Source organism: Chanodichthys erythropterus, chromosome 14, assembly GCF_024489055.1.
Source record: "Chanodichthys erythropterus isolate Z2021 chromosome 14, ASM2448905v1, whole genome shotgun sequence".
In the NCBI taxonomy this organism is placed as follows: Eukaryota; Metazoa; Chordata; class Actinopteri; order Cypriniformes; family Xenocyprididae; genus Chanodichthys; species Chanodichthys erythropterus.
This window is the reverse complement of record NC_090234.1, coordinates 39,634,298-39,660,567: the sequence shown is the minus strand read 5'-3', so window position 1 is coordinate 39,660,567 and position 26,270 is coordinate 39,634,298. Positions and strand designations below refer to the sequence as shown.

Here is a 26,270-nt window from a genome sequence, read left to right as displayed (position 1 = left end):
CGATTACGTCAAACTGTGGTGCCAGGACATTCACACGGACTGTAACATAAACAGTTCATGTTAATATAAATATAAGATAATTAATAATGTTAATATAAGATAATTATACATTATTAAGCTCTTAATGCCTGAAAGACACCGTCCACCCACTATCCACCTCTTTCATGTCGATGGTCATTGTTACCCGCTGATATTTCAATGCTACAAGATCAGTCCAAGTACAGATTTTAGGTAAATGTTTTCTCGCGCACTATTTACATGCACTTTTAAAGAAGTGTTTCTCAGAAGACTACACACACGTGGACTAACCAAAACTCGGTAAATAATTAATTTAGGATTGTTTTGTGTTGCTTGTAGTTGGGCTTACCTATGTGCTACAGTCTAAAACCTTTTTAATGGGAAACATATGAAACATGATTGCGTAATTAACTACCCAAAGCTCCAAAGTTCCTCCTACAGATAAAGTGACTCCTCTTACAGATACCGAGAGCTCGCCACTGCATCAGACAGCTTTCAAGAAACTCACACGAACATCTACAACCACTTCACTAAAGGTAAATCCTGCAGAGACCTCATTCATGCATGTACTAGATACTAACCTACTAATTAGTCACTTGGCTGACATGTTTACCCTAAGTGCCCATACATTTGTGAAGTGTTTTGCTCTAAGAACATGTGGGTTTTGAATGTTCAACTTTAACCAGCCTAGATATTAAAACACACGATACACCACCAACTGTTGTTAACTAAATGCCTTTTGTTGTCATATCGTTGTGTAGAAGCCAGCATGAAGAAACTGCTTGTGGACGTGGACTGTGGTGTGGACGATGCTCAGGCTCTCATGATGGCTTTGGCAGCGCCAGACGTGCAGATCCTGGGCATCACTTGCGTTCAGGGCAACACTTCAGTAGAAAATGTCTGCAAGAATGTCCTGCGTATCCTGAAAGTGTGTAAGCATCTGGAGGTGAGATATGCTTGGAAAGTAGTCAGTACATACCACAATGAGACAATGAGATAGACATTTTTACTTTGAAGTGTTGTACAGTGATGTTTGTTCATTATATGACCTGGACCAAGTATTAAAGTCAGCATGAAATGGAAGTTGCGATAGTCAAATTGAAAACCACTTGACTATGTCGTTGTGATCATGAACACCGCTCTAAGTCTTCCTACCAGTACCGTTGGCTGAACGTTGGATCCATATGACACACTTACCTGGAAACACTTAAGGATTTTCAAAGTTGTCATCTGGTTGGTTGAATTCTACAGGATGTCCAGGAGACATGTGTGTTGCGTTCTTTAACAGTCCGCCTGGAAACAAATGTCGTGACGCTAAACCCCCTCATGGAAGAAGAAAGCCGTCATGTTTACAAATGTGACAATGAGCACTTTCCAGTATCAACTAAACAATGGATTTTCAAAAGTATGTGAAGTTTGCGGCTCCATTGTTGCAGTAAACTTGCACAACGATCTTAAATTAATAATTTATTAGATGCACATCAGTCTGTTATTGTAGGGACATCAACTTTACATTTTTACACCCCTACACGTCGTGGAACAAATCAAACTGTGTGGATCACATGGATTAAAAAAAATAATAATAATAGTGTGCACCGTTAAATCATTTATAATAAATGCTGCAATATTCCACAAAAAATAATAATGGTCAATTTTGATTTCATGGTGATTTTAAGAAAGTCAATGGCCTAAATTTAGATCACCTATTGACTTTGAAATTAAAATACTAGCCAGTCAGTTGTTTATTTATTTAGTAAATGTCATACTTCACAATGCAGAGGTTTGGTTAGAAGAGAGGTTGTATTTCTACAAGTATTGTGCAACGTGTGCATAACTGTGACAACTTGCACAAATTGGTGAACAATTCTGAAGAACGGTGGGCAGTTTAACTGATCAGTACTAAGAAGGGGCTCATGAACACCTATCACAAAACAAACAAAAATACAAATGTGGATCAAATATGTACACAGCATTAAGATTTAAGCATATGTGAACTTTTGAACTGGGTAATTTTTATAAATGAAAGAAAGAAAGAAAGAGAAAGAAAGAAAGAAAGAAAGAAAGAAAGAAAGAAAGAAAGAAAGAAAGAAAGAAAGAAAGAAAGAAAGAAAGAAAGAAAGAAAGAAAGAAAGAAAGAGAGAAAGAAAGAAAGAGAGAAAAAAAATCTATTAATTCAAAAGTTTGGTACCTGAGTACTATGTATGCCATCAATTTTTTTCATTTTCTAAATTCTGCATTTCTTTCGGCTCTCAGCAGGAAAAATCCTGGTAGAATAAAGCAAAGTACTGTTGTGTAGCACATGACTGTCATTTTACTATTATTGAATGACTTGATTATCTCTGAATTGGTTAATGGAATGGACGTGATAGAGTGCTACAGAAATCAGAAATAAGACATTGTGATTGTTTTTCAGGTTTTTCAAATGTATTATGTTCAGTAATATATATTCTGTTGTAATTTTACCTGTTTGCATTGATATTTTTAGATTTAAACAACTCCAAAAATGACTTTCCTTTCTGCAAAGTAATGTGTTGTTGTCCAGGACATGACAGCCATTACAGCATAATCAGAAAAGCTGACTGTGTCTCTGAATTGCTAGATTCCTGTATTTCGTGGAGCATCTAAAGCACTCTTGGGGCAAACCGTTGGTGCTGGAGATTTTCACGGCAAAGATGGACTCGGGGACGCCCCAGATCCCGAAGCTCCTGGTCTGGAACTTGTCCAGAAAGAGATCGCTGCATCAGCCATGATCCGAATAGTCAATGAGAATCCTGGAGAGGTGTATATGATTATACAATATATTATTGTACAGTATATTATTGAATATTGATTAATGGAAATAACATGCATTTAGAGTATTTACCATGTGTTGTTCCTGCCTCTCTAAGGTGTCTTTAGTGGCCACGGCTCCACTGACGAATGTGGCTTTGGCAGTGAAACTGGACCCCTCATTTCCCCAGAAACTCAAAGGCCTTTACATTATGGGCGGCAATACAGACTGTGAGTCCCTAAAACTTATTTACACTTGCTGTTTTATCAGAATAGGATGGGCAATATATCCAATATTAGAGCTGCTATGTTTCATTTATTTCAGTGAAGTTTAATGTGACAGCTTTGATGAACTGATTCAAAGTAAATCTCTACAATCAATGTTTCTCTAAAAACAGACTTTTATTTGGCAGTGATGTCAGTTTAGCTGTGATGATGGCTTCTCTCAAATAAATCTAAATGGTCACTTTAAACCGATTTACTAATGAACCAAGGCTTTTCAGCCATGTCAAAGCACAAATAGAAGTACTACCGGTCCAAAGTTTAAAATAATTTTTGAATGTTTTCATAAAAACAGTAATATTGTTCAGTAAAATCTGTAATAATGTGAAGTCTAATTATAATTTAAAGTAACTGTTTTCTTTTTTATTTTAATTTATTCCTGTAATGGCAAAGCTAAATTTTTAGCACCATTACTCCAGTCTCAGTCACATAATCCTTCAGAAATCATTCTAATATGCTGATTTGGTGCTCAATTATTATTGGTGCTCCGTTATTAATAATAGTTAATTATTGTTTGTAGGGCTGCACGATATATCGCATGCGATTGTCACGCGCATTTCGTCAGTAAAGCCGGTTCCCTGATTATCGCTAAATCGCCATCACCTGCTTTTAAATGGAGCAGCATTTAATAGACAGAGCCGTAGATCACTTACAAGCCACGCAATATCGCGTTCATATCGCAGATGAATCGCCTTCGATAATGAACGCGATACTGCGTGGCTTGTCAGTGAACTACGGCTCTGTCTATTAAATGCCGCTCCATTTGAAAGCAGGTGATGGCGATTTAGCGGTAATCAGGGAACCGGCTTTACTGACGAAATGCACGTGACAATCTCATGCAGCCCTAATTGTTTGGTTCCAAATGGGTTGTCAAAGCCGGGATGGGTAATGAGGATAAGCTCTTACTACCTACAAATGCTCCTTAAGCCCCGGGTATACTTCAGCCGTCCGCGTTCATGCACTGTCCGCATGACGTAATTTCATGGATGGCCGCACACCCCGTCTGCGTGCAGCCCAAATTTCAAGACCGAACAGCACATGCGCAAGCAGGATAGAAGAGTCCACTAGGTGGCAATACGCACAGTACAGAACACACAATGTGCAATTGTCGAAGAAGAGTGTGTTAAGAGCGATTCAAAAACAAGATGAGTAAACTCGGATGCATGCCTTCTCCATTGTTTTTGATTCCTGTTCTCTTGGTGTATCTTCTGAACTATGTTGCAATGGTGGATGCACTATTTTTCAGAACCGACATAAAACCTACAGCCTAGTGTTCTCCACGGCCGTTTCAGCCTGCTAAGCCACTGTGTGTTGAACACCTGGCCTTAAGAGTAAGATTTGCGCGCTCTGATCCTCACTTTAAACAGATACAGCGCAGGAGAGAATACACTACAGCGACAGAAAAATAGGCAAAACGACAGGTGCTCGATGGCACTGAAAGTCGCAGTCTTAACTCTGCACTGTAGGTGGCTCAGTCGTATGGGTCGCTTTCTTGCTAATCTGAGACATCAACATTTTGCAGCACCCTGGGTGACCAATCAGCCCTTTTCAACTGCTGGCTAGCTGCAACCAACAGGCATCTCACACCAGCAGTAAAAAAGCAAAGATCAAGTTAATAAAGACAACAAGAAGCTTCAAGGTGGCATGCTGGAATGTCTACACAATGGTCGACTCTAAAGGAGGTGGCTGACCCTAGAGACGTTCAGCATTGGTGTCAAGAGAACTAGCCAAGCTGGACATTGACATAGATGCACTCAGTGAAGTACCCTTTCCAGAGGAAGGGTCACTCACAGAGCACGGAGCAGGGTATACCCTATGCTGATCTGGAAAATCTAAAGATGACTGCAGACTCTTTGGAGTTGGCTTCATGATCAAAAACTCACTTAACAACAAGCTCACGAGTCTTCCAGTTGGACACTCTGACTGGCTCCTGTCCCTACACCTCCCCCTCCTTGGCAATCAGTTCATGACCATCATCAGCGTATATGCTCCCACCCTTCAGTCTGACATCATCACCAAAGACACTTTCTACATAAATTAGAAGTCCTTTTTCTCAATAGTAGACAATGCAGATCCTTATCATGGGTGAATTTAATTTGCATATGGGTAGAGATCATGCAGGCTGGCCAGGAGTATTGGGTCACCATGGAGTTGGTAATTATAATGACAATGAGCGCTTGATGCTGGAGTTTTGCATGGAGTATGGTCTGACTATCACCAATACCCTGTTTAAGCAGAAGGCAATTCAAGACAACTTGGAATCATCCAAAGATGCTTGCGATGTGCTCCACACTAGAGTCATGCCTAGTACCAATTGCTGCACAAACCACAGGCTGGTTCAAGCAAAAACTAAAATCACCATTAAGGCCACAGTAAAAGGAAGGAGACCTCAGACCAAGAAACTCCACATTAGCCAGCTCCTGATCAAAAGAGGAGAGTTCAACAGGGAGCTGGAGGCAAGATTTTGCAGACTAGAATCATCAAACCAAGACCTAGACCCTTAGAATTTGTGGAATCAAATAAAGACCATCCTTCAGGAAACCGCTATAGATGTGGTATGCTTATCATATAGGAAGAACAGAGATTGGTTTGATGAGAATGACTCTGAAATCCAGAAGCTTCTTGAGTCAAAGCTCACTTGTCGTAAATGACTCCTAGATTGTCCTGACAATCAGGCCTATAGAACAGCCTGCAACACACTCCAGTCAAAGTTTAGAGTGATCTAGAGCAACTGGTGGCAGGAGATGGCTGAGAAAATCCAGTTTTATGCTGACACTGGAAAATCACAGCCTTCTATGAAGCCCTATGCACTTGTCTATGGCCCACCACAACATTCACAGGCTCCTTTACGCTCTTCTGATGGCCTTACCCTGCTGACAGATAAGTCTTCCATTATGCATCACTGGGCTGAACATTACGAGGACCTCTTTGGTGACAAACATTTGGTGCAGGAAGATGCTTTAGCAAGCATCCCTCAGCAAATTGTGAAGCTGCAGCCATCAATGACCCACCAACAGAGGAAGAAGTTAAGAAAGCCATCACCAAGCTCAAGCGTGGCAAAGCATCCGGCATTGATGGTCTACCAGCTGAAGTGTTTATGACAGAAGGAGATGCTGCCGCTGGACAAATATCTTGTCTGTTCGCACTCTGTTGGGATAAGGGAGTTATCCTGCAAGACCTTCAAGATGCAGTGATAGTCTCTCTGTAAAAAAACAAAGGGGAGAAATCTGACTGCTCCAAATACAGAGGCATCGCTTTACTTTCCATTGCAGGTAAGGATCTTGCCAGAAACCTCCTAGACAGGCTGGTACTTACCATCACTGAAAAATTCTTCCGGAGAGCCAGTGTGGCTTCCGAGCTAACCGTGGCACTACTGATGCTTTTTGCCATCATCTTCAGCATAAGGTCACAAGGAGCTAAGGTAGACCTGACTAACGGCATTTACACAAGTTTTCAAACAAATGCTAATGTATTTTACTTTCGCTGTCTTTCTGCTCAAATCTAGGCAACAAATGTTGTTCACAGAGCTACTATTTTCAGATGACCGCACACTCTTGGCACACACGCAAGACCTCCAGTTAATCATCTACCATTTTTTGACAGCAGCCAGCGAATTTGGTCTGACTATCAGTCTGAATAAAACTGGGTTTATGTACCAGAAGTCTACAAAAGACACCTATAATCCATCCAAGATCATCATCAATGGCCATGCTCTGAACATAGCTGACCAATTCACCTATTTGGGAAGTGAAATTTCAATTGATGCATCAATATCCAAGGACGTGGACCACCGACTTGTCAAAGCCTGTAGCTCTTTGGGCCACCTCCAAAAACACGTCTGGCAGACACACTCATTACGTCTGCTGAGTAAGTTTACAAGGCAGTTGTCCTCCGCACCTTGCTGTATGGTTCTGAGTCATGGGCCCTGCACAGAAAGCATATCTGGCTGCTTAAGTGTTTTCATCAACAGTGTCTCCTAGTGTTGTCAAAAGTACCGGTACTCCGGTACCAAGTCGGTACTGAAATTTTGAAAATGTGACGATACCAGCATTTCTGTAGTACCGAGAATCCGGGTATATTCGGTACCCACTGATAGGACTGTGCCAGTATTTACGTGAATGACACGAGTGAAGCACAAAGCTGTGTTTACAGAAGAAATAATAGGTTAGCAATTAAATGTGACTTTGCAGCCATGGAAACATTTTGGTTAATGCAGAATGAAAGAGAGACGCGAGTCCATACATTTAAGCTTCCTATTCTGTTTTCCGAATCGCGAGCTGGTCACCTGATTAGCAGAGAATTTAACAATATTCCATTAGTTATTCCACTGAACATTGTTTCTTTTCCCAAATCTTCACTCACGCAGGGATTATAAACGTTTCTTTCGTTCGCATTTAGGCCTATTATAGGCTATTCGCATTCTTTACTGTGGTAAAGTAGAAAAAACACAGTAGGACAGAAACCTTTATGCTTGCACATTAATTTCTATTTAACAGAGTTTGCGCTTGTTATTAGGACTTTCTAATGCGCGTCAAGTTTATTTGTATATAGCGCGTTTCACACACCAGTGATTTTTACTTTCGTTTTCTCTGTCAGCACTAAATCAAACATAGCCTGAATGTCTTGCCTCTGTGGAGGATAAAACTCGCTCTTCACACCTTTTACAAGTGTCAGTTGTTTGTAACGTCAGGAGATAACGAAGATATTATTAAAGAGAAATGGTCTCTTTCCTGCTCGTGTCCCACATCCCTCTCAAAGCGCAAAGCACTCTATATCAAAGTAATAACGGGACTTTGGCTATATGACGCGTCTTTGTGTGGAAATAAAAAACGAATGCTTTTTGAAATAATATTTAACTAACTTATTATTTAGGTTACCATTATTTACCGATATTTATTGTATAGTTTTACAGGCTGTAGTGTGTTGTTTCTCTGATGGAATAGCTAAAATAAACACGCACGTCTGTACCTCTCTTGAAAAAACAAGCATATGCTGGTAAGGTAGGTTTTGAAGCTGGTAGGTTGGTTGGAGCTGGTTTATGCTGGTTCAGGACCAGCTTAGGACTAGCTTGGACCAGCAGGACAAGTTTAGGACCAGCGTTTGACCAGCATACAGCTTCTAAACCTACCTTACCAGCATATGCTGTTTTTTTTTCAACTGTACACAATGGATGTTTGAGCATTTATTTATTTATTTATATTTCAAAATTTATTTCGAGGTAGCCTATATATACACACACAAACACTCCAAATCATATTTAATGTTTTTAAAATAGGCTATATAAAATAGTAAAATAGTTCCAATAGATTTTGCTGTGGTACCGAAATTGGTACCGAGAACCGTAAAATTTTCATAGTATCGCTACCGACTACTGGAATTTTGGTACCGTGACAACACTAGTGTCTCCATTCCATTATGGAAACTCAGTGGCAGGACTTCAAGACAAATACAGAAGTCCTGGAAGAAGGAGGCTTGCCAAGCATTAAGGGCAGGACGTGTTACGTATTGATGATGAGAGGCTGCCAAAAACATTGTTCTATGGGGAACTTTGCCAGGGCACGCAAGCGCTACAAGGACAAGCTAAAGAAACAGTTGATGAGAGTTGATATTAACCCCCAAGTCTGGGGGATTCTGGCAGTTGATTGACCCAATGGAGAAACATCACATTGAAGTCTGCCAGGGAATTTGAGGAACACAGAGTAAAAAACTGCCCAAACGAAACATAATTGAAAGAAAGAACTGGCTGCTCAAGTACCCAACGATAGTGACACAACCTTTCCCTGTCCCATCTGCTCTAAAGTCTGCAACTCTAATATAGGCCTCTGCAGTCACTTGAGAGCTTGCCGCTTTAGACAAAATCCTTCTCATTGATCTTCGGACACGAGGAATACACCAATAAATATTGTTAACAATGTTGAAAAGAGTTGTGTCTGTTATGTGTTAATTCATCTAAACTTTTTACCAGTAGTGTATATTTTTTCAAAAGGATGTTTATTTTATGCAATGCAGTATTGCCCATCCCTAAACCTGAATCATGTGTACCTGAAATACAAACATTATAATCAGTCTGATTTGTATTGCTTTTATCTGTCTTCTATTTTAATATTTTTCATGCAGTTTAACCAGGTTAGAAAAATAACAACCGTTTCTCTTTAGCTCGTGGGAACACCACCATGTGTGGAGAGTTCAACTTTGCAGCTGATCCTGAAGCAGCTTATATTGTCCTGAATGAATTCATTTGTCCAATTTATATTGCAACCTGGGAGTTCACCTGTCGCAGTAAATTACCCTGGGTGAGATCCTCATGTCTTAAAAAAATACAATAATGCATATAGATGATTGTGTATAATGTAAATACTGTTGGTGTTTATAGATTCTTGTATACACAGCATCCACGTCATATAATATTTGTGTGTGTCTGTTTCAGGAGTTCTGTGATGGTTGGCTGGCCCAGGACTCAGATAAAGCTCGCTTTATGAAGCGGATATTTAAGCACAGCATGGAGTCCACCTACAGCGAGAGGATTGAGAAGGAGCTGGTGGATGGGCAGGGATTCATCTCTTGTGACTCTTATGCCATGGCAGCGGCCATAGATGACACATTTATTATTGAAACCGAACACAAAGCAGTCACTGTGGAGCTTGCAGGAAACTACTGCCGGGGGATGATGGTTGTAGATCACCTCGAACTTCTGGAGAAGACTCACAAAGCCCACATATTGAAGAAGGTCGACTTGCAGAGGTTTAAAGTGCTCATGATGAATGCTTTGAAATAAATGTTCATTAGCAGCCGTGTCCATTATTGCATCATGTTGTTATATATTTTTTTATAAACAACTTTGTAGACAATTGTTTGCCAATGGCTACTTTAGCTAATCGCACATTAAAAAAGCACAAACTAATTTGTACTCAAATCATAAAAACACTGGTACCACAGTACAGAAGCTAATAACATGGTACTAAAAGATTAACACATTTTCACATCATGGTATTCCAAGGTACTGATGTAGAAACATAATTATATCATACAACATTGTTTTGATTTGAGTGTTGATCATATATATTATATAAAAATAAATAAAAACTTAATTTGGACTCTGTTAATTGTATCCTTTAAAATTATAGTAAAGTACCAACTGACAGGATTTCCTGTATAGTTTAAAGGAAAATATGCAAAATTCACTTTTACATGGTGTTTAGACATAAATGTGTGTTAGTAGTGTATGAACAAATCCACCCACTCCTTTTTTTTATCCCCATTAAACCAAAGCAGTCTCTCCGATCAGTGTGATGTCACACTACTAAGGCCACGCCCACAGTCGATGACTGACAGTCCTGCATTACCATACTTTACACCCTCAGCAAGGACTCAGTGGATTAGTTCCATTTTTTAAGGTAATGCGCACCAAAATATACGTAAATTCCTTTATGTCTGAGAAAATCATTTCACTCCAGACTGCTTCGTGAATGAGGGGCAATTAAAGGCAGGCTTTTGCTGAAAAGTTGTTAATTAAGGATGAGTCTGTACCAACTGTTCATGATCCAGCTTCACCTAAAAAAAAACTGAATCACAGTTTAAATAGACAAACAAAGGGCTGACAAAGGACAGGTGTAATGGCAACAAACAAGATACAAGGCGAAACAGGAAACAATCACAAGAAGAGAACACAGAAACAAAGGGAACTAAGAGCACACTTCAACATAAAAGTCCTTACAAAACGCAAGACACAAAACCATGATCATGACAGTCACTGTTTATTTTTTATGATTTGAGCAAGTCACCAGTTCAGTCGATGTGCCTGTTAGCCAGTTCCACAACAAATGCAACTAAAGCTATTGTCAAGCTATAATAAATGATCTGTGGAAACTGAAACTTCATAGACACGTTTTGGGGACACCAGACTTATATTACATCTTGTGAGACGGGGCATAAGCACTTTAATTCCTTGACGGTAAGCTGTTATTAATGCAGTTTCATTCCAACCACTTGTAGCTGCTAAAATGTTAAATTTCAAAGCATAGTCTGCAACAGGAAGTTTACCTTGTAAACTGAAGAGTTGATCATGCATGGAGTGTGCTCACCTCCTTGAAGTGGTTGGTAAATGCTGCCATTGAATTTGTTATGGGTCTAAGCTTCCCAGATGGAATTTGCCCATTGCAACACTACCGAATAAACATATGAGAATCTTTGCTCAATCTGTTGGATATAACTGGTTGCATCTTGAAGAATAGTGAACACTGGAGAAGGAACCCGCTGCAACCAAGCTAAGGTGACTGGTGGTCTGAGTGTTTGTTTGACATTTGTACCAGATCACTGAATGGATTGGGAGTTGGAGTCTGGATTTGGATTACTAGCTTCTGTTCCTCATTGCATTGTTAGGTCTGGTCTTCTGTCACAATAACAGAAGGAGATGACCCAGAATGTAAAGTAAAAGACACTATCTTTATTCACAGGAGGTTCAATGAAGCAGCATGGTAAACAGATGAGTATGGAATTCAAAGTAGCAGGTTTGCACTTAGCTTTATCATTCACAGTTCTTTCTTTGTTGCAGGTTCTGACAGGTGTGTGGTGTAGACGAAGTATGGGCTGGATTTGAAGACAGATAATTTTCCATAAGTGGCTGTATATATATATATATATAGAGAGAGAGAGACCTAATGAGCATGTGCAGGTGATTATAGACATGAAGTCTACATACACCACACAAGAGGAGCATGTTTCATGTCTGATTCATCTAACTTTAAGACCCAAGGGTGGATTTCAAGATGGACATCCCAGATCCCAAATGGGAAATGCCTCATGAGAGTTTAATAGATGGCAACAGATTGATTAATTGTTACAGAGCCCTTAAGTGAATATGGTGATGGGAAAAATGAGACGGAAGGAAAAATTGTTTTTCAATGCTTTTTTGTTTATTCGTTTGAAATTATATTTCCAAAGTATTGCGTTCCCAGAGAAACTTTGCATTGGCTTGCAGAACTATTGCATTCTCTCGCAAAAGTATTGCCGTCTCCTGAGAATAGGATAAGAAATACTTTAGGTCTAATAAGAATAAAATAAATCTTTAAGGATAATATAAGAAACCTTATATAATCTTTTTCTATTTCCATCGAAATAGAATCTTTTATAATCTTTTTCAATTTCCATTGAAAACTGCATTTAATAGATCATTAAATGATAATTTAACTTGTAGGCCTATATATCCAAACAATATTGAAAACACATTAGTCACAGCACATTTTCATATAACCTATATATTTTCTTATTGGATACATTTGTCTAATAAAAGAGGATTGTCGTGGAAATTCTCAATACAAATCTGACTTCACCACTGACAATTTAAACAACTCCTAGTTGTTAATATAATACTACAGTATCTCGAGGTAATTCCCTGAATTCCTGAATACTTACAATACAATACAATACTTCCCTGAAGTATGGTGACGGCGTCCCGTCAAGAAGCTACTATCACTACCTCAGCCACACTTAGCTGTTACTTTTGTCGTCTTTTGAGCGTAGGATCTTCTATTTCTTAGCTGCGCAGCATATACCTGACACGACTTCTCTCCTTCCAAGTTGCTCTTTGTAGAAATGAAGTTTTATTTACGGCCGGGAGATCACTGGTTACAACAATCAAGTGAGTCTCCATGAATAGAAAGATACATGCACATTTAAGTCTTACAGTTGAGTAAAAATCAATGTCTTCGTCACTGTGATTTGTTCTGGTGATTGGTTTGTAATGATCTAAGCTAATCATGTGACTGGTCTTTGACCTGAGCATCCTTAGTCTGCATTTTCTGTACATTTCATGTTGACATAAAATATTTCCATCACAGGATACATTGAAACTATTACAAAAGTAACATCTTTAGAAAATAACTGGGGGAAAAAAATATCTTGAAAATACATACTACTGTGATTGGTCCAGAACAACTCATTATCTCGGTGTGACCCAGAAATAAGTCAGTTGGCGCCTCAGTGACTTCTTCACTCAGAGAAGCTGTCAACCTCAGCTGTCAATCATGACGTCTCACCCTGTTTTTATAGCATCAAATAACTGCATAATATTATCGAGCCCTGGACATGGCATGCAGGAAAAAACAGTAGCCTAGGCTAAATCGTGTGCACGATGAAGGAACGAAATTATTTTTTTTTTTCTTGCATGTCATGTACGGGGCTCCGTATTATATGACAGAAATTGTCTTTGGAAAAAAATATTTGAAGTGTAATTTAATTGTTTTGTTTGTCTTGCGTCCCACTGGTGTACATGGAGAGGGCGGGGTTTATGACCTATACTGCATCCAGCCACCTGGGGGCGATTTGGTTTCTCTCTTCAGGACTCTTGTGGCATGCTTGGTTGTTGAAAGTTAAAAGTGACGTCCCAATTTCCCAAACATACTCGGAATTTGTGCTCTGCATTTCACCCATCCTAGAGCACACAGAGCTGTGAGTATTGAATGACATGCTTTAAAACATCCCACTAAAGCCTATGCATGCCATTGTTGTTTAATGCCGTTTTAAGAGCGTTGTTAAAAGTTACCATCATTAAGATCCGCTCTAGCCGCCTCAGTTCACAGCTTCTTGCAGTCGGAATGAGAACCATGAACGAATCATTTATCCTGGTGTTGCGAACGGTTCATTGACAATATCTGACTCAAAAGATCAGATTCGTGTTGTCGTGTAGCATTAGGCTTGATTGAGATGCGATGCATCTGAAATTCAGCAGAGTAGGCGGCTGCAGTGAGGGAGGAGTAAAAAATGCAGGCAAGACGGACAGTTCTCTGATCTCGTAGGTGTCATATCCTCTACCAGAACAAAGGCGAATATCGCGGGACTCACACTCATTGGCTGTGTTGCTGATAAACTGGAATTTAAGTTCTGTTGCTTTTATATGAAAATATACATAATGAACAATACACCCAAAGTGCTTGTTACTTATTTCCATTCAAACGGCGTGTTTATCAACCATTTTTATTTTAACTAACTTACATACATACATATTTTTATAAATATGACAACAATCACATAACCCATAGAGAGATCGCACTGTCAGAGAGTTTGGGAATATTCACACATAATTTATACACATTAAAACACGATATTAGAGTTTTAAAATTAAACATTTTAAAAGAGAACAATACATCACAGTTGTTTAAACCAATGAGCATTAAAGGGTTAGTTCACCCCAAAATGAAAATTCTGTCATTTATTACTTACCCTCATGTCGTTCCACACCAGTATGACCTTCGTTAATCTTCGGAATGCAAATTAAGAATCCAATGGCTCCGTGAGGCCTTCATAGGTAGCAATGACATTTCCTCTCTCAAGCACTGGCGTAGGAAACGGGGGGGACGTGTCCCCCTCAATATTGGAAAATGCTGCATGTGTCCCACCCAAAAATTAGCCTATACACCGCAGGAACAAAAACTGTACATTTTGAACTTTTATTTTGAATACGCGACGAAGAAGATATTCGGTTTTGTCAGTCAAACCCAGAGTGATTTCATTCATGTTTGAATAATCACCATTCGCCAATCACCAGCTTCATATTCTTCACTTTTCACCTATAGTCGGACTCGGAGCATCTGATTGGTAGAGAGAAGTCAACATTACACTACGAACATTCAAATACGTTATTGGTGCGCACCAGCTTTGAACGACTCGACTTTGTATGAGGTAAATTAGTCTCAGTCAAGCGGTTTAAATTAACAAGCTTTTTAAAACTGAATTATGGATACGAGGCATGACATTAAATCAACAGTGGAATTTTGTATGGCACGTATGTTATGCTTTGCGAGAGGAGGTTAACGTTACGTTAGGTAGATAGCCATATAGCGGGCAATCGATTTCTCTGTGTTAACCTTAGCAAAAGTAAAACGTTCTGTCATCTCTTTTCAGCATAATGCCACCACAGAAAAAAATAAAACCAAAGGAAATAACGTTGCTGAAGTTTTTTACAAAGAGTAAGGTTAGTGTAAATAGTTATAATACAACACATTTTACACAAGGACAGGGCGACATCATAACCTTCATTTCATCAAATATTTGCCTTGTAAAGTGCCCCTTTCCTTTCTGCCCGCAATTGCAGGGGGGCTTGTACACTTTTATGTTTCCCAACTTCAATATTTATGCAATAATAAATAGATAAATTAAACAGATGAACAGATGATAAACAGATGATTTTGTTTATTTATTTTGCTGTTATTTCATATATGTCGTACCACGTGACGTCACCATACTGTATGTTACTATTATGGTGGCGAGATGGACGTTGATTCATAATGGCCAAAATGTCCCCCCCAATGTCAAAGTGGTTCCTACGCCCCTGCTCTCAAGATCCATAAAGGTACTAAAAACATATTTAAATCAGTTCATGTGAGTACAGTGGTTCAATATTAATATTATAAAGCGACGAGAATATTTTTGGTGTGCCAAAAAACAAAATAACAACTTATTTAGTGATGGCTGATTTCAAAACACTGCTTCAGGAAGATTCGGAGTGTTATGATTCTTCTGTGTCGAATCAGCGGTTCGAAGCGCCAAAGTCACGTGATTTCAGCAGTTTGGCGGTTTGACACTCGGATTCATTATGCTCCGAAGCTTCCTGAAGCAGTGTTTTGAAATCGGCCATCACTAAATAAGTCGTTATTTTGTTTTTTGGCACACCAAAAATATTCTTGTCGCTTTATAATATTAATATTGAACCACTGTACTCACATGAACTGATTTAAATATGTTTTTAGTACATTAATGGATCTTGAGAGAGGAAATGTCATTGCTCCCTATGAAGGCCTCACTATTCATCGGATTTCAATAAAAATATCTTAATTTGTGTTCTGAAGATTAACAAGGTCTTAGGGTGTGGAATGACATGAGGGTGAGTAATAAATGACAGAATTTTTGGGTGAACAACACTTTAAGCGGTGTCGTCAGCAAGTCATTTCCCATCGGTCTTTTGATCAGTGCAGTCGGTGAGTATGAGGTCTCTGTGAAACAAAAGTGGGCGTTACTGAATTTCTGGGCGTTTTCAAACTGGTGGGTATTTCATGCAATGAAAATGATCCCCTTCACCCAACCCCACGCCTAAACCCTACCCACACTCTGCCTTGGACAAATCAGGTAACGCTTTAAAAAACGCCCCTCTGTTTATGGCTTCACCCACTGATCTGGTAACTCCTATTACTGTCCTGCAGAGACCCGTACTTGCAGTTGGTGGAGAGCAACTGCGCCCGACTGCAGAATCCGATATGTCCGCCTTGCCATCGCGAAAGGGTTTTGAAATTCGTCAGCACGACATCAGAGCAAGGTGGCCCACACTCGGACATATTTCTAAGCGGCATGCATCTCGCAGTGATCACCGGTGATCGGTTCTGCGCAGATAATGCAACATTTCTGCTATGTCCTCCAGAAGTCGCATGCTGCATACGTCATCAAGGATGTCTTATTCAGTAATTTAGTCATTTTTAGTAGTATTCCTCATGATGTGTAAAATACTGTAATTTCTTTCTTTGCACTTAACGGTTACTTTTCTTTTTTGCAGCCTTTAAATGCGACCATCAGAAGACACAGGATTCGAAATGAGATGCAGCAATCGGATGTTGATGTAAAACACAGATTAAGAGGAAGGAAGAGCAAGAAGAAGATCCGATTAGCGGAAAGTCAGTATCCACGGACACCTTTAGTGTGGACAATAATTTACACCTAAACAATAACCCTAACCACTGAGTTAAAACATATACAATTAATGTTTATACAAGGTAATTATTAATGTTATGGTCATTCTACCCTCTACCCAGCTTTGAATGTTCAACTTTCACCAGCCTGGATATTAAAACGGGACACACCATTAACTGTTGTTAACTAAATGCCTTTTGTTGTCATATCGTTGTGTAGAAGCCAGCATGAAGAAACTGCTTGTGGACGTGGACTGTGGTGTGGATGATGCTCAGGCTCTCATGATGGCTTTGGCAGCGCCAGACGTGCAGATCCTGGGCATCACTTGCGTTCAGGGCAACACTTCAGTAGAAAATGTCTGCAAGAATGTCCTGCGTGTCCTGAAAGTGTGTAAGCATCTGGAGGTGAGATATGCTTGGAAAGTAGACAGTACATATTACAATGAGACAATGAGATAGACATTTTTATTTTAAAGGGTTAAAAAATGAAAATAATGTAATTTATTACTCACCCTCATGTCGTTCTACACCCATAAGACCTTTGTTCATCTTTGGATCTTTGGATCACAGATTAAGAATTTTTTAATGAAATTTGATGGCTCAGTGAGGCCTCCATTGACAGCAATGTCACTGAACCTCTCAAGGTCCAGAAAGCTACTAAAGAAAACAGTTCATGTGAGTACAGTAGTTCAACCATAATAGTATAAAGCGATGAGAATACTTTTTGTGTGCCAAAAAAAAAAAAAAAAAAAAGATTGCCGATTTCAAAACACTGCTCTGACGTTTCGGAGCTAAACTCCGAATGTGGAGTTCCACGTAGACTCCATTGTCAAAAACTCCATTGCCAGCAGAGATTATACAGTACGGATAGTCTGGACTGCTGAGCGAATCACCGGTACTACCCTCCCCACTCTCCAAGAACTGTACTCATCCAGAGTGAGTAGAAGGGCTGGCAAAATCACTCTAGACCCCTCACACCTAGGCCACTTACTCTTTCATCTTTTGCCATCTGGTCAGTGATACAGAGCACTGGACACCAGAACAGCTAGGGATAGGAACAGTTTCTTCCCTCAGGCAATCCATCTCATGAATGAACAGTTAATGCCCCCACTTGGCAATAAACATGTGCAATACACAACACTATTTATACATTTATTTAAAGGTGCCCTAGATTCAAAAATTGAATTTACCTCGGCAATAACAAGAGTTCAGTACATGGAAATGACATACAGTGAGTCTCAAAACTCCATTATTTCCTCCTTCTTATATAAATCTCATTTGTTTAAAAGACCTCAGAAGAACAGGCGAATCTCAACATAACACAGACTGTTACGTAACAGTCGGGATCATTAATATGTACGCCCCCAATATTTGCATATGCCAGCTCATGTTCAAGGCATTAGACAAGGGCAGGCAGTATTAACATCTGGATCTGTGCACGGCTGAATCATCAGACTAGGTAAGCAAGCAAAGACAATAGCGAAAAATGGCAGATGGAGCGATAATAACTGACATGATAATTTGATATCATGTTATTTTCAGTGATATTTGTAAATTGTCTTTCTAAATGTTTCGTTAGCATGTTGCTAATTTACTGTTAAATGTGGTTAAAGTTACCATAATTTATTACTGTATTCACGGAGACAAGACTGTCGTTATTTTCATTTTTAAACACTTGCAGTCTGTATAATTCATAAACACAACTTCATTCTTTATAAATCTCTCCAACAGTGTGTAATGTTAGCTTTAGCCCATTAGCCACGGAGCATAGCCTCAAACTCATTCAGATTCAAATGTAAACATCCAAATAAATACTATACTTACGCGATTAGACATGTTGCATGACGAACACTTTGTAAAGATCCATTTTGAGGGTTATATTAGCTGTGTGAACTTTGTTTATGCTGTTTAAGGCAAGCGTCAGCTCTTTGGGCGTGGAGCAGGAGAATTAAAGGGGCCGCACACCCTGAATCGGTGCATTTATAATGATGCCCCAAAATAGGCAGTTAAAAAAAAAAAAACTATGGGGTATTTTGAGCTGAAACTTCACAGACACATTCAGGGGACACCTTAGACTTATATTACATCTTTTAAAAACTTTAACCAGTGTTGGGCACGTTACTTTAAAAAAGTAATTAGTTATAGTTACTTCTCACAAATGGTAACTGAGTTAGTAACTGAGTTACATCATTATAAAAGTAACTGATTACCAGGGAAAGTAACTATTGCTTAAAAAAAAAAAAAAGTCAAATAACTTGAATGCCCCCATTATTAAATATAAGTCAAGAATGAATTATTAAATATTAAATATAAATTAAGAATAAATTATTCTTGAACCGAATCGTGACTCATGATCCGCTCTTGCTTATGAAATTTCTCTGTACTGTACTATACGTGTTGGTAGTGTTGGAAATCTCAGAAGCATAGACCAGGAGACTTTGGGATCTCTTGAAGCAGAAGTTACTCTTTATTGAGAAACACGCTGTGCGTCGCTGTGGTCATCCAAAACCTAACTAAAGCAGTGACTTGGTAGTTCATATACATTCAAGGGGGAGGGATACATAGAGTAGAGGTGTGGACAATCTAAACAAAGGATGCAAATGCAGTACAGGAATCAGATCATTGCTTACATTTCCCAGCCATGGTCTAATCAGCATAACTGTGTCATTCAAATGCATAGGTGCTAATCCAATCAGTCTGGCAGTATCACCTATACCTTTACATTATCATAGAGACAAAAGCACTGCTGTATCTTGAGCTTGTCCTGCCAAATGGTCAGGATGTAGGATCTGCAGATTTTAAACAGATTCTTAAATTTGTAATTCCACAGTTCCCCCTTTGAGAGTTCTAATAACTCTCACATAATACAAATTTAAACCTTCTTAAATCCCTTCTGTAACATATATGTTTGTTAACATAAGTTCCATCTTCCAGTCATGCAACTTGTAACAGTTACAGGCACATACATCTTATTCTGTGTCGTGTCCAACATTTACATAAGTGTTGTTCTTTAACTTGAGTATACTGTTGACACACATATACAACGCAGGGTGGTAACAGGTTGTATTAACTACATGATGACACAGAAAAACCATGTAGCATAAGCGTGGAAGTCCTAAAAGTCCATGGTGCCTGAATAGCTGTGGAGTCTGTTCCCTGTAGAGTCCATTTCCATGTTTGTCCCAAGATGATTCTTTGTCGTTGTGCAACTCCGAGTTGCTCAGATGACTCCGTCATCATGAAGGTTGTTCATGGTTATCTGAGGTGATGCTTTACACCAGGTGCTGCTTGAGACGTCATGGCATATACACATACCTGCACACAAGAAAACAAAGAAAAAGCAGACCAGCAGTATTCATGCATAGACTTTAGTACGTTAGACCTCTGATGATCCTATAGTTTTTCTGTCTAACTCTGATCATCATAAACTTCTAGTGATCGTATAGTGGTTTTGTTCTTCTTTTTCTTAACCTAGTCTTAATCAATTTGACACCTATAGACCAGTAAGGTGGGGATAAACTGAGAGAGGGGAAACCTATGAGGAAGTCTTCACCACAGGGTTTAGCCCCCGAGGCCTTATGCACTTCGGTTCTTCCCTGGGCTCCTCACTGGTCTGTGTGTCCTATTCTCTCCCTGTAGTTAGTTTCCAAATTTAAGGTGCTACATCTCCATCTTCCATTGAAACATCAGTCATAGCAGACATCATACCCCATTGAGGATGGACAAGTGAATGGAGTGTGCTGTAGCATAACATTTAAGGCTGTGAGTGTACTTAACCTGTGTCCCCAAATGGTGGAAGTGATAGTCAACTTTCTTTTGTTCAGAATGAGTCTTTAAGCTTTCTTGTAAATGACTGGGGAAATTAAGCACTCACAGCCCAAATGGTTAGCATGTCAGCAAGCTGCTGCTCCAAGAGTTTGGAGAAGAGGGGAGGGGCAGTTTCAGTGTAGCAAGTAGACTGAGTAGGAGCTGAGTAAAGCTGTTCATTTCTTTTAATGTCTTTTTGTTTTTCCTACACTCTTTCATCCAATGTCCAGGTTTACCACAGTAATGACATCTGCCTTCTCTCTTAGGACATTTACGTTTCTGTCGATTCTCTGTGTTGACCTTAAAGGATGCTGCTGCAATCTTTACTCTTGTCTTGACATCTGAGTCTCTTTCCCAAATAGCTAACCTATCCAAGCTGTTTTGCAGGGTTCCATTGGACCATGTGAGGTCTAAGAAAGGCAATGCATTTCTGTATTCTGATGAAAGCCCATCAAACCACATGCGGACCAGTGGTCCATTATCCTGTAGCACCTTCTCTGGAGTGTCAACTATTCCACTGTATGCTGCCGCTGACTGACAAAATCTTTCAGTGTACTCACTTACAGTTTCATCCTTCTGTACACAACTAGTGATCTTTGACCAGTCCACCTTTGGTCCAACAAGGTTCTGTAACACTCTCAGAACTCCTTCTCTCAATTCGCCTTTGCTGGAATGCTGAAACTCAGAATTATTTACAGCACTTTCAAAATCATTGAATTCTGACTCTTTCAGGATTTGTGACATTAGCTGTGTGACTTCAGCTAGGGACATATCATAGAGCTACATTTTTCTGGACAACTCTGTCCTAAACTCAGAAAAGTTTTTATGCTCTGATGGCAAATTCTCAGCAATTCTTTCTTTGTCTTCAGGACCTATAGCGGTACTGACTGCTTGTAACTGCAGTATGGGGGTTACAGATGGAACTGTGTCAACCCCTTTTGCCCTACTCTGAGCCTTTTGTCTCACTCCACACACTTCAACTGCTTTTACATCTCTATCCATGAATCCAGTATTGCTATTGCCCTCTAGTCTACAGAAAGACTGTAAGTCAGGATAGCTTTCATCTGACTGTTGGTCTTTTGAGTCACATTTGGTTGAGGCTTTGTTAAGGCCCAACTTCTGAGTGAGACGAGACACTCTAGTGTGCAACTGTTTGTTCTGCTCTTCTAACTTAGCAATATGTTGGATTTGTTCTTGTGCAATGGATAGAGTAAATTCTCTGTGGCAGCAGATAATGCCCTTCATATTTTTCTTCCGAATACAAGCACCAAATACCTTTTTGCATTCTTCAATGGACCAAACTTTTTCTGGATGAATCCCAAATTTCTTTGTCAAATCCAATCTGACTGACTCAGTCACTATTGAGTCCATGTGCTTTCCTAACACTGATTTGAACTCACTATCTGTCCATAAAGGAGTAGCTAGTCCACCTTTCTCAGTTGTTGGAATAAGTCTAGCGTTCTTTCTCAACATTGTGTAATGTCTTTCTGGCACAACAATACACTTCAACACTTCCCTGACAGAGCAGAGGTTAACCTAGTTAATACACATCGTAATGTATTCAACCTTCTCTGGTGAGCAGAGTAGAACCAACCTGCTAACACACTGTAACAACTGTAACCTTCCCTGAATTAACAGAGGATGAACCTTCTTCTCTAGCAAAGTAGAGGATGGCTATTCTGTTAACACACCACCTTCCATGATAAAACAGAGGACAACACAAATTATTAGCACTTTACACTAATTCTTCCCTGCCTGAACAGAGGATACCTAATTATTAGCATGTGATGTTAAACTTCCCTGCCTAAACAGAGGATAAACTTCATCTCTAAAAGAACATTTTTAGAGGATAACTTAGTTAACCAAACCCTACAGCTGTCTGTTAACTCTTCTCTGACGGCGCAGAGGATAACAACTGGTCTTAATGGTTCTTTTGGATAGAGTATCACTCACCAACCCTTGGGTGAACAGGAAAATTCAGCCTGGATCTTCCTTTGGATCAGATCTTTGTTGTGCTTGAAGTTCCAATCTGGATTGAGGTGAGAAGCTCTATCCGGGTCACGGCACCAAAACTGTTGGAAATCTCAGAAGCATAGACCAGGAGACTTTGGGATCTCTTGAAGCAGAAGTTACTCTTTATTGAGAAACACGCTGTGCGTCGCTGTGGTCATCCAAAACCTAACTAAAGCAGTGACTGGGTAGTTCATATACATTCAAGGGGGAGGGATACATAGAGTAGAGGTGTGGACAATCTAAACAAAGGATGCAAATGCAGTACAGGAATCAGATCATTGCTTACATTTCCCAGCCATGGTCTAATCAGCATAACTGTGTCATTCAAATGCATAGGTGCTAATCCAATCAGTCTGGCAGTATCACCTATACCTTTACATTATCATAGAGACAAAAGCACTGCTGTATCTTGAGCTTGTCCTGCCAAATGGTCAGGATGTAGGATCTGCAGATTTTAAACAGATTCTTAAATTTGTAATTCCACAGTAGCCATTAAAGATAATGTAGTTTCATATTTATGTTTAAATAGTTCTGTTATGTTTTAAATTCATTTACTTGATTATGAAAAGTGAACACCATGAGTAAGATGCATCATAAGATGCGCAATATTTCGGGAGACGTGGAGTGGGTCAGACATGATTTTGACCACTTCATTAAGTTATGTTTTGTAGAAAGCCTTTCTTTAAACTGAATTTCATTTTGTAAAAAATGTATCTTAATTTTAATCAATGTTTCATCAACCAATTGCCTGAATTTAAAAAATGAGAAGCAAATATAGCAGACAATATAATCATGGATGCGCGGGCGCGATCACTGGCGCGTGAACTGGAGCGCGTCTTATTGGCTAAATGAACCGAAACTCGGTGTATAGGCTGCTTGCCTCGCAGACATGAGAAAAATATCTATAGAAATCTTGAAATATCTAAAAACAAAAAGAAATAGGCTACTCTGATTATGTAGCCTAATCTGAATGAAATGTGCATTCTCTCTCTAGGCGTGTCCAGTTTGAGGAGATGATGAGAGTCTGCAATGTCAACTTCATCTTCGCAGCCGACACTGATTCAGAAAACATTGCTTTATTAATGAACAATTAAAATGTCTTCTTGCCGTTTTGGTCACGTTCATAATTATTACTTTTGCCAGTTCTTTATGGCAAGCTTTATGTGTGCGCTTGAGTGCCTATATTACATATACACACTACTACTTACGTTTGCATTTGTACATAAAATACCAGTACATGCATATACTGTCTGTTGTGTATTTTTGTATATTGTCATTTTTTTGTATATTTTATTTTCTATTTGTTCTATTTTTATTTTTTTATCTGTGTCTTTTCACTGTCATCCTGTTTGTGCTGTGGAAACTTCTGTCATCAAAACAAATTCCTTGTATGTGTAAATATACCTGGTAATAAATCTCTTTCTGATTCTGATACTAGCTCTGTGTGGTCAGTTTATTTAGTAAATGTCATACTTCTTGATGCAGAGTTTTTGTTGTTGTTGTTGTTTTTTGTGCAGTGTTTGCAAAACTGTGATAACTTGCAAAAATTGGTGAACTATTCATTGGTCAAACGTATGTGCCTACCCCAGTTGCAATAAATGTATGCCATCATTTTTTTTTCTCTTGCAGAATTCTGCATTTCTGTCGGCTCTCAGCAGGAAAAATCCTGGTAAAATAAAGCAAAGTACTATTATGTAGCACATGACTTGAGGTTCAGTGACATTGCTGTCAATAGAGGCCTCACTGAGCCATCAGATTTCATTAAAAAATCTTAAGATGGCAAAACATTTTACTATTATTGAAAGACTTGATTTTCTCTGAATTGGTTAATGGAATGGACATGATAAAGAGAATGCTACAGAAATCAGAATTAATACATTATGATATGTTCAGTAATGTATATTCTGTTATAATTCTAGCTGTTTGCATAGATATTTTGAGATTAAATAACTCCAAGAATACTTTTTCTTACTGCAAAGTAATGTGTTGTTGTCCAGGACATGACAGCCATTACAGCATAATCAGAAAAGCTGACTGTGTCTCTGAATTGCTAGATTCCTGTATTTCGTGGAGCGACTAATTCACTTTTGGGGCAAACCGTTGGTGCTGGAGATTTTCACGGCAAAGATGGACTCGGGGACGCCCCAGATCCCGAAGCTCCTGGTCTGGAACTTGTCCAGAAAGAGATCGCTGCATCAGCCATGATCCGAATAGTCAATGAGAATCCTGGAGAGGTGTATATGATTATACAATATATTATTGTACAGTATATTATTAAATATTGATTAATGGAAATAACATGCATTTAGAGTATTTACCATGTGTTGTTCCTGCCTCTCTAAGGTGTCTTTAGTGGCCACGGCTCCACTGACGAATGTGGCTTTGGCGGTGAAACTGGACCCCTCATTTCCCCAGAAACTCAAAGGCCTTTACATTATGGGCGGCAATACAGACTGTGAGTCCCTAAAACTTATTTACACTTGCTGTTTTATCAGAATAGGATGGGCAATATATCCAATATTAGAGCTGCTATGTTTCATTTATTTCAGTGAAGTTTAATGTGACAGCTTTGATGAACTGATTCAAAGTAAATCTCTACAATCAATGTTTCTCTAAAAACAGACTTTTATTTGGCAGTGATGTCAGTTTAGCTGTGATGATGGCTTCTCTCAAATAAATCTAAATGGTCACTTTAAACAGACTTTAAACGTGTTCTCAAACATGTTATTAATAATGTTTTTTATTGTTATCAATGTTGAAAACAGTTGTGTCTGTTCTGTGTTAATTCATCTAAACTTTTTACCAGTAGTGTATATTTTTCAAAAGGATGAATAATAATTTTATTTTATGCAATGCAGTATTGCCCATCCCTAAACCTGAATCATGTGTACCTGAAATACAAACATTATAATCAGTCTGATTTGTATTGCTTTTATCTGTCTTCTATATTAATATTTTTCATGCAGTTTAATCCGGTTAGAAAAATAACAACCGTTTCTCTTTAGCTCGTGGGAACGTCACTGTGTGTGGAGAGTTCAACTTTGCAGCTGATCCTGAAGCAGCTTATATTGTCCTGAATGAATTCATTTGCCCAATTTATATTGCAACCTGGGAGTTCACCTGTCGCAGTAAATTACCCTGGGTGAGATCCTCATGTCTTAAAAAAATACAATAATGCATATAGATGATTGTGTATAATGTAAATACTGTTGGTGTTTATAGATTCTTGTATACACAGCATCCACGTCATATAATATTTGTGTGTGTCTGTTTCAGGAGTTCTGTGATGTTTGGCTGGCCCAGGACTCAGATAAAGCTTGCTTTATGAAGCAGATCTTTCAGAAGATCATGGATTCCAGCAAGAAGCCTGAAAAGGAGCTGGAGGAGGGACAGGGATTCATCTCTTGTGACTCTTATGCCATGGCAGCGGCCATAGATGACACATTTATTATTGAAAACGAACACAAAGCGGTCACTGTGGAGCTTGCAGGAAACTACTGCCGGGGGATGATGGTTGTAGATCACCTCGAACTTCTGGAGAAGACTCACAAAGCCCACATATTGAAGAAGGTCGACTTGGAAAAGTTTAAAATGCTCATGATGAATGCTTTGAAATAAATGTTTATTAGCAGCCGTCTCTATAATGTCCAGACAAGGATATGTTAATTGATTTTAGGAAGAATGTTTCTGTGCACTAAGTCACATCCA

The 26,270-nt window shown here is 39.1% G+C and overlaps 1 protein-coding gene across 10 annotated transcripts; it reads left to right on the top strand.

Moving 5' to 3' along the window:
• On the top strand, positions 1 to 26,270 carry LOC137036141 (nucleoside hydrolase-like). 10 transcript variants are annotated; one of them, XM_067410150.1, is made up of 7 exons: positions 1 to 231; positions 481 to 554; positions 16,963 to 17,147; positions 24,617 to 24,796; positions 24,906 to 25,017; positions 25,568 to 25,704; positions 25,839 to 26,270. In XM_067410150.1, exons 1-7 carry the CDS (start codon positions 125 to 127, stop codon positions 26,178 to 26,180), a joined length of 1,137 nt encoding a protein of 378 aa, XP_067266251.1. In that variant the 5' UTR covers positions 1 to 124; the 3' UTR covers positions 26,181 to 26,270. The 10 variants fall into 10 exon arrangements, with proteins under 10 accessions (XP_067266251.1, XP_067266250.1, XP_067266254.1 ...); XM_067410149.1 differs by lacking the exons at positions 16,963 to 17,147; positions 24,617 to 24,796; positions 24,906 to 25,017; positions 25,568 to 25,704; positions 25,839 to 26,270 and adding exons at positions 780 to 964; positions 2,618 to 2,797; positions 2,907 to 3,018; positions 9,226 to 9,362; positions 9,497 to 10,114 and having other exon boundaries at positions 6 to 231; XM_067410153.1 differs by having other exon boundaries at positions 99 to 318.

Bases quoted from the DNA above. Each gene is read 5' to 3' on its own strand.
- LOC137036141 (XM_067410149.1), top strand. From the start codon at position 125: ATGCCTGAAAGACACCGTCCACCCACTATCCACCTCTTTCATGTCGAT. The intron at 965-2,617 runs GTGAGATATGCT...CTGAATTGCTAG, and splicing joins AAGTGTGTAAGCATCTGGAG to ATTCCTGTATTTCGTGGAGC. The intron at 3,019-9,225 runs GTGAGTCCCTAA...GTTTCTCTTTAG, and splicing joins TATGGGCGGCAATACAGACT to CTCGTGGGAACACCACCATG.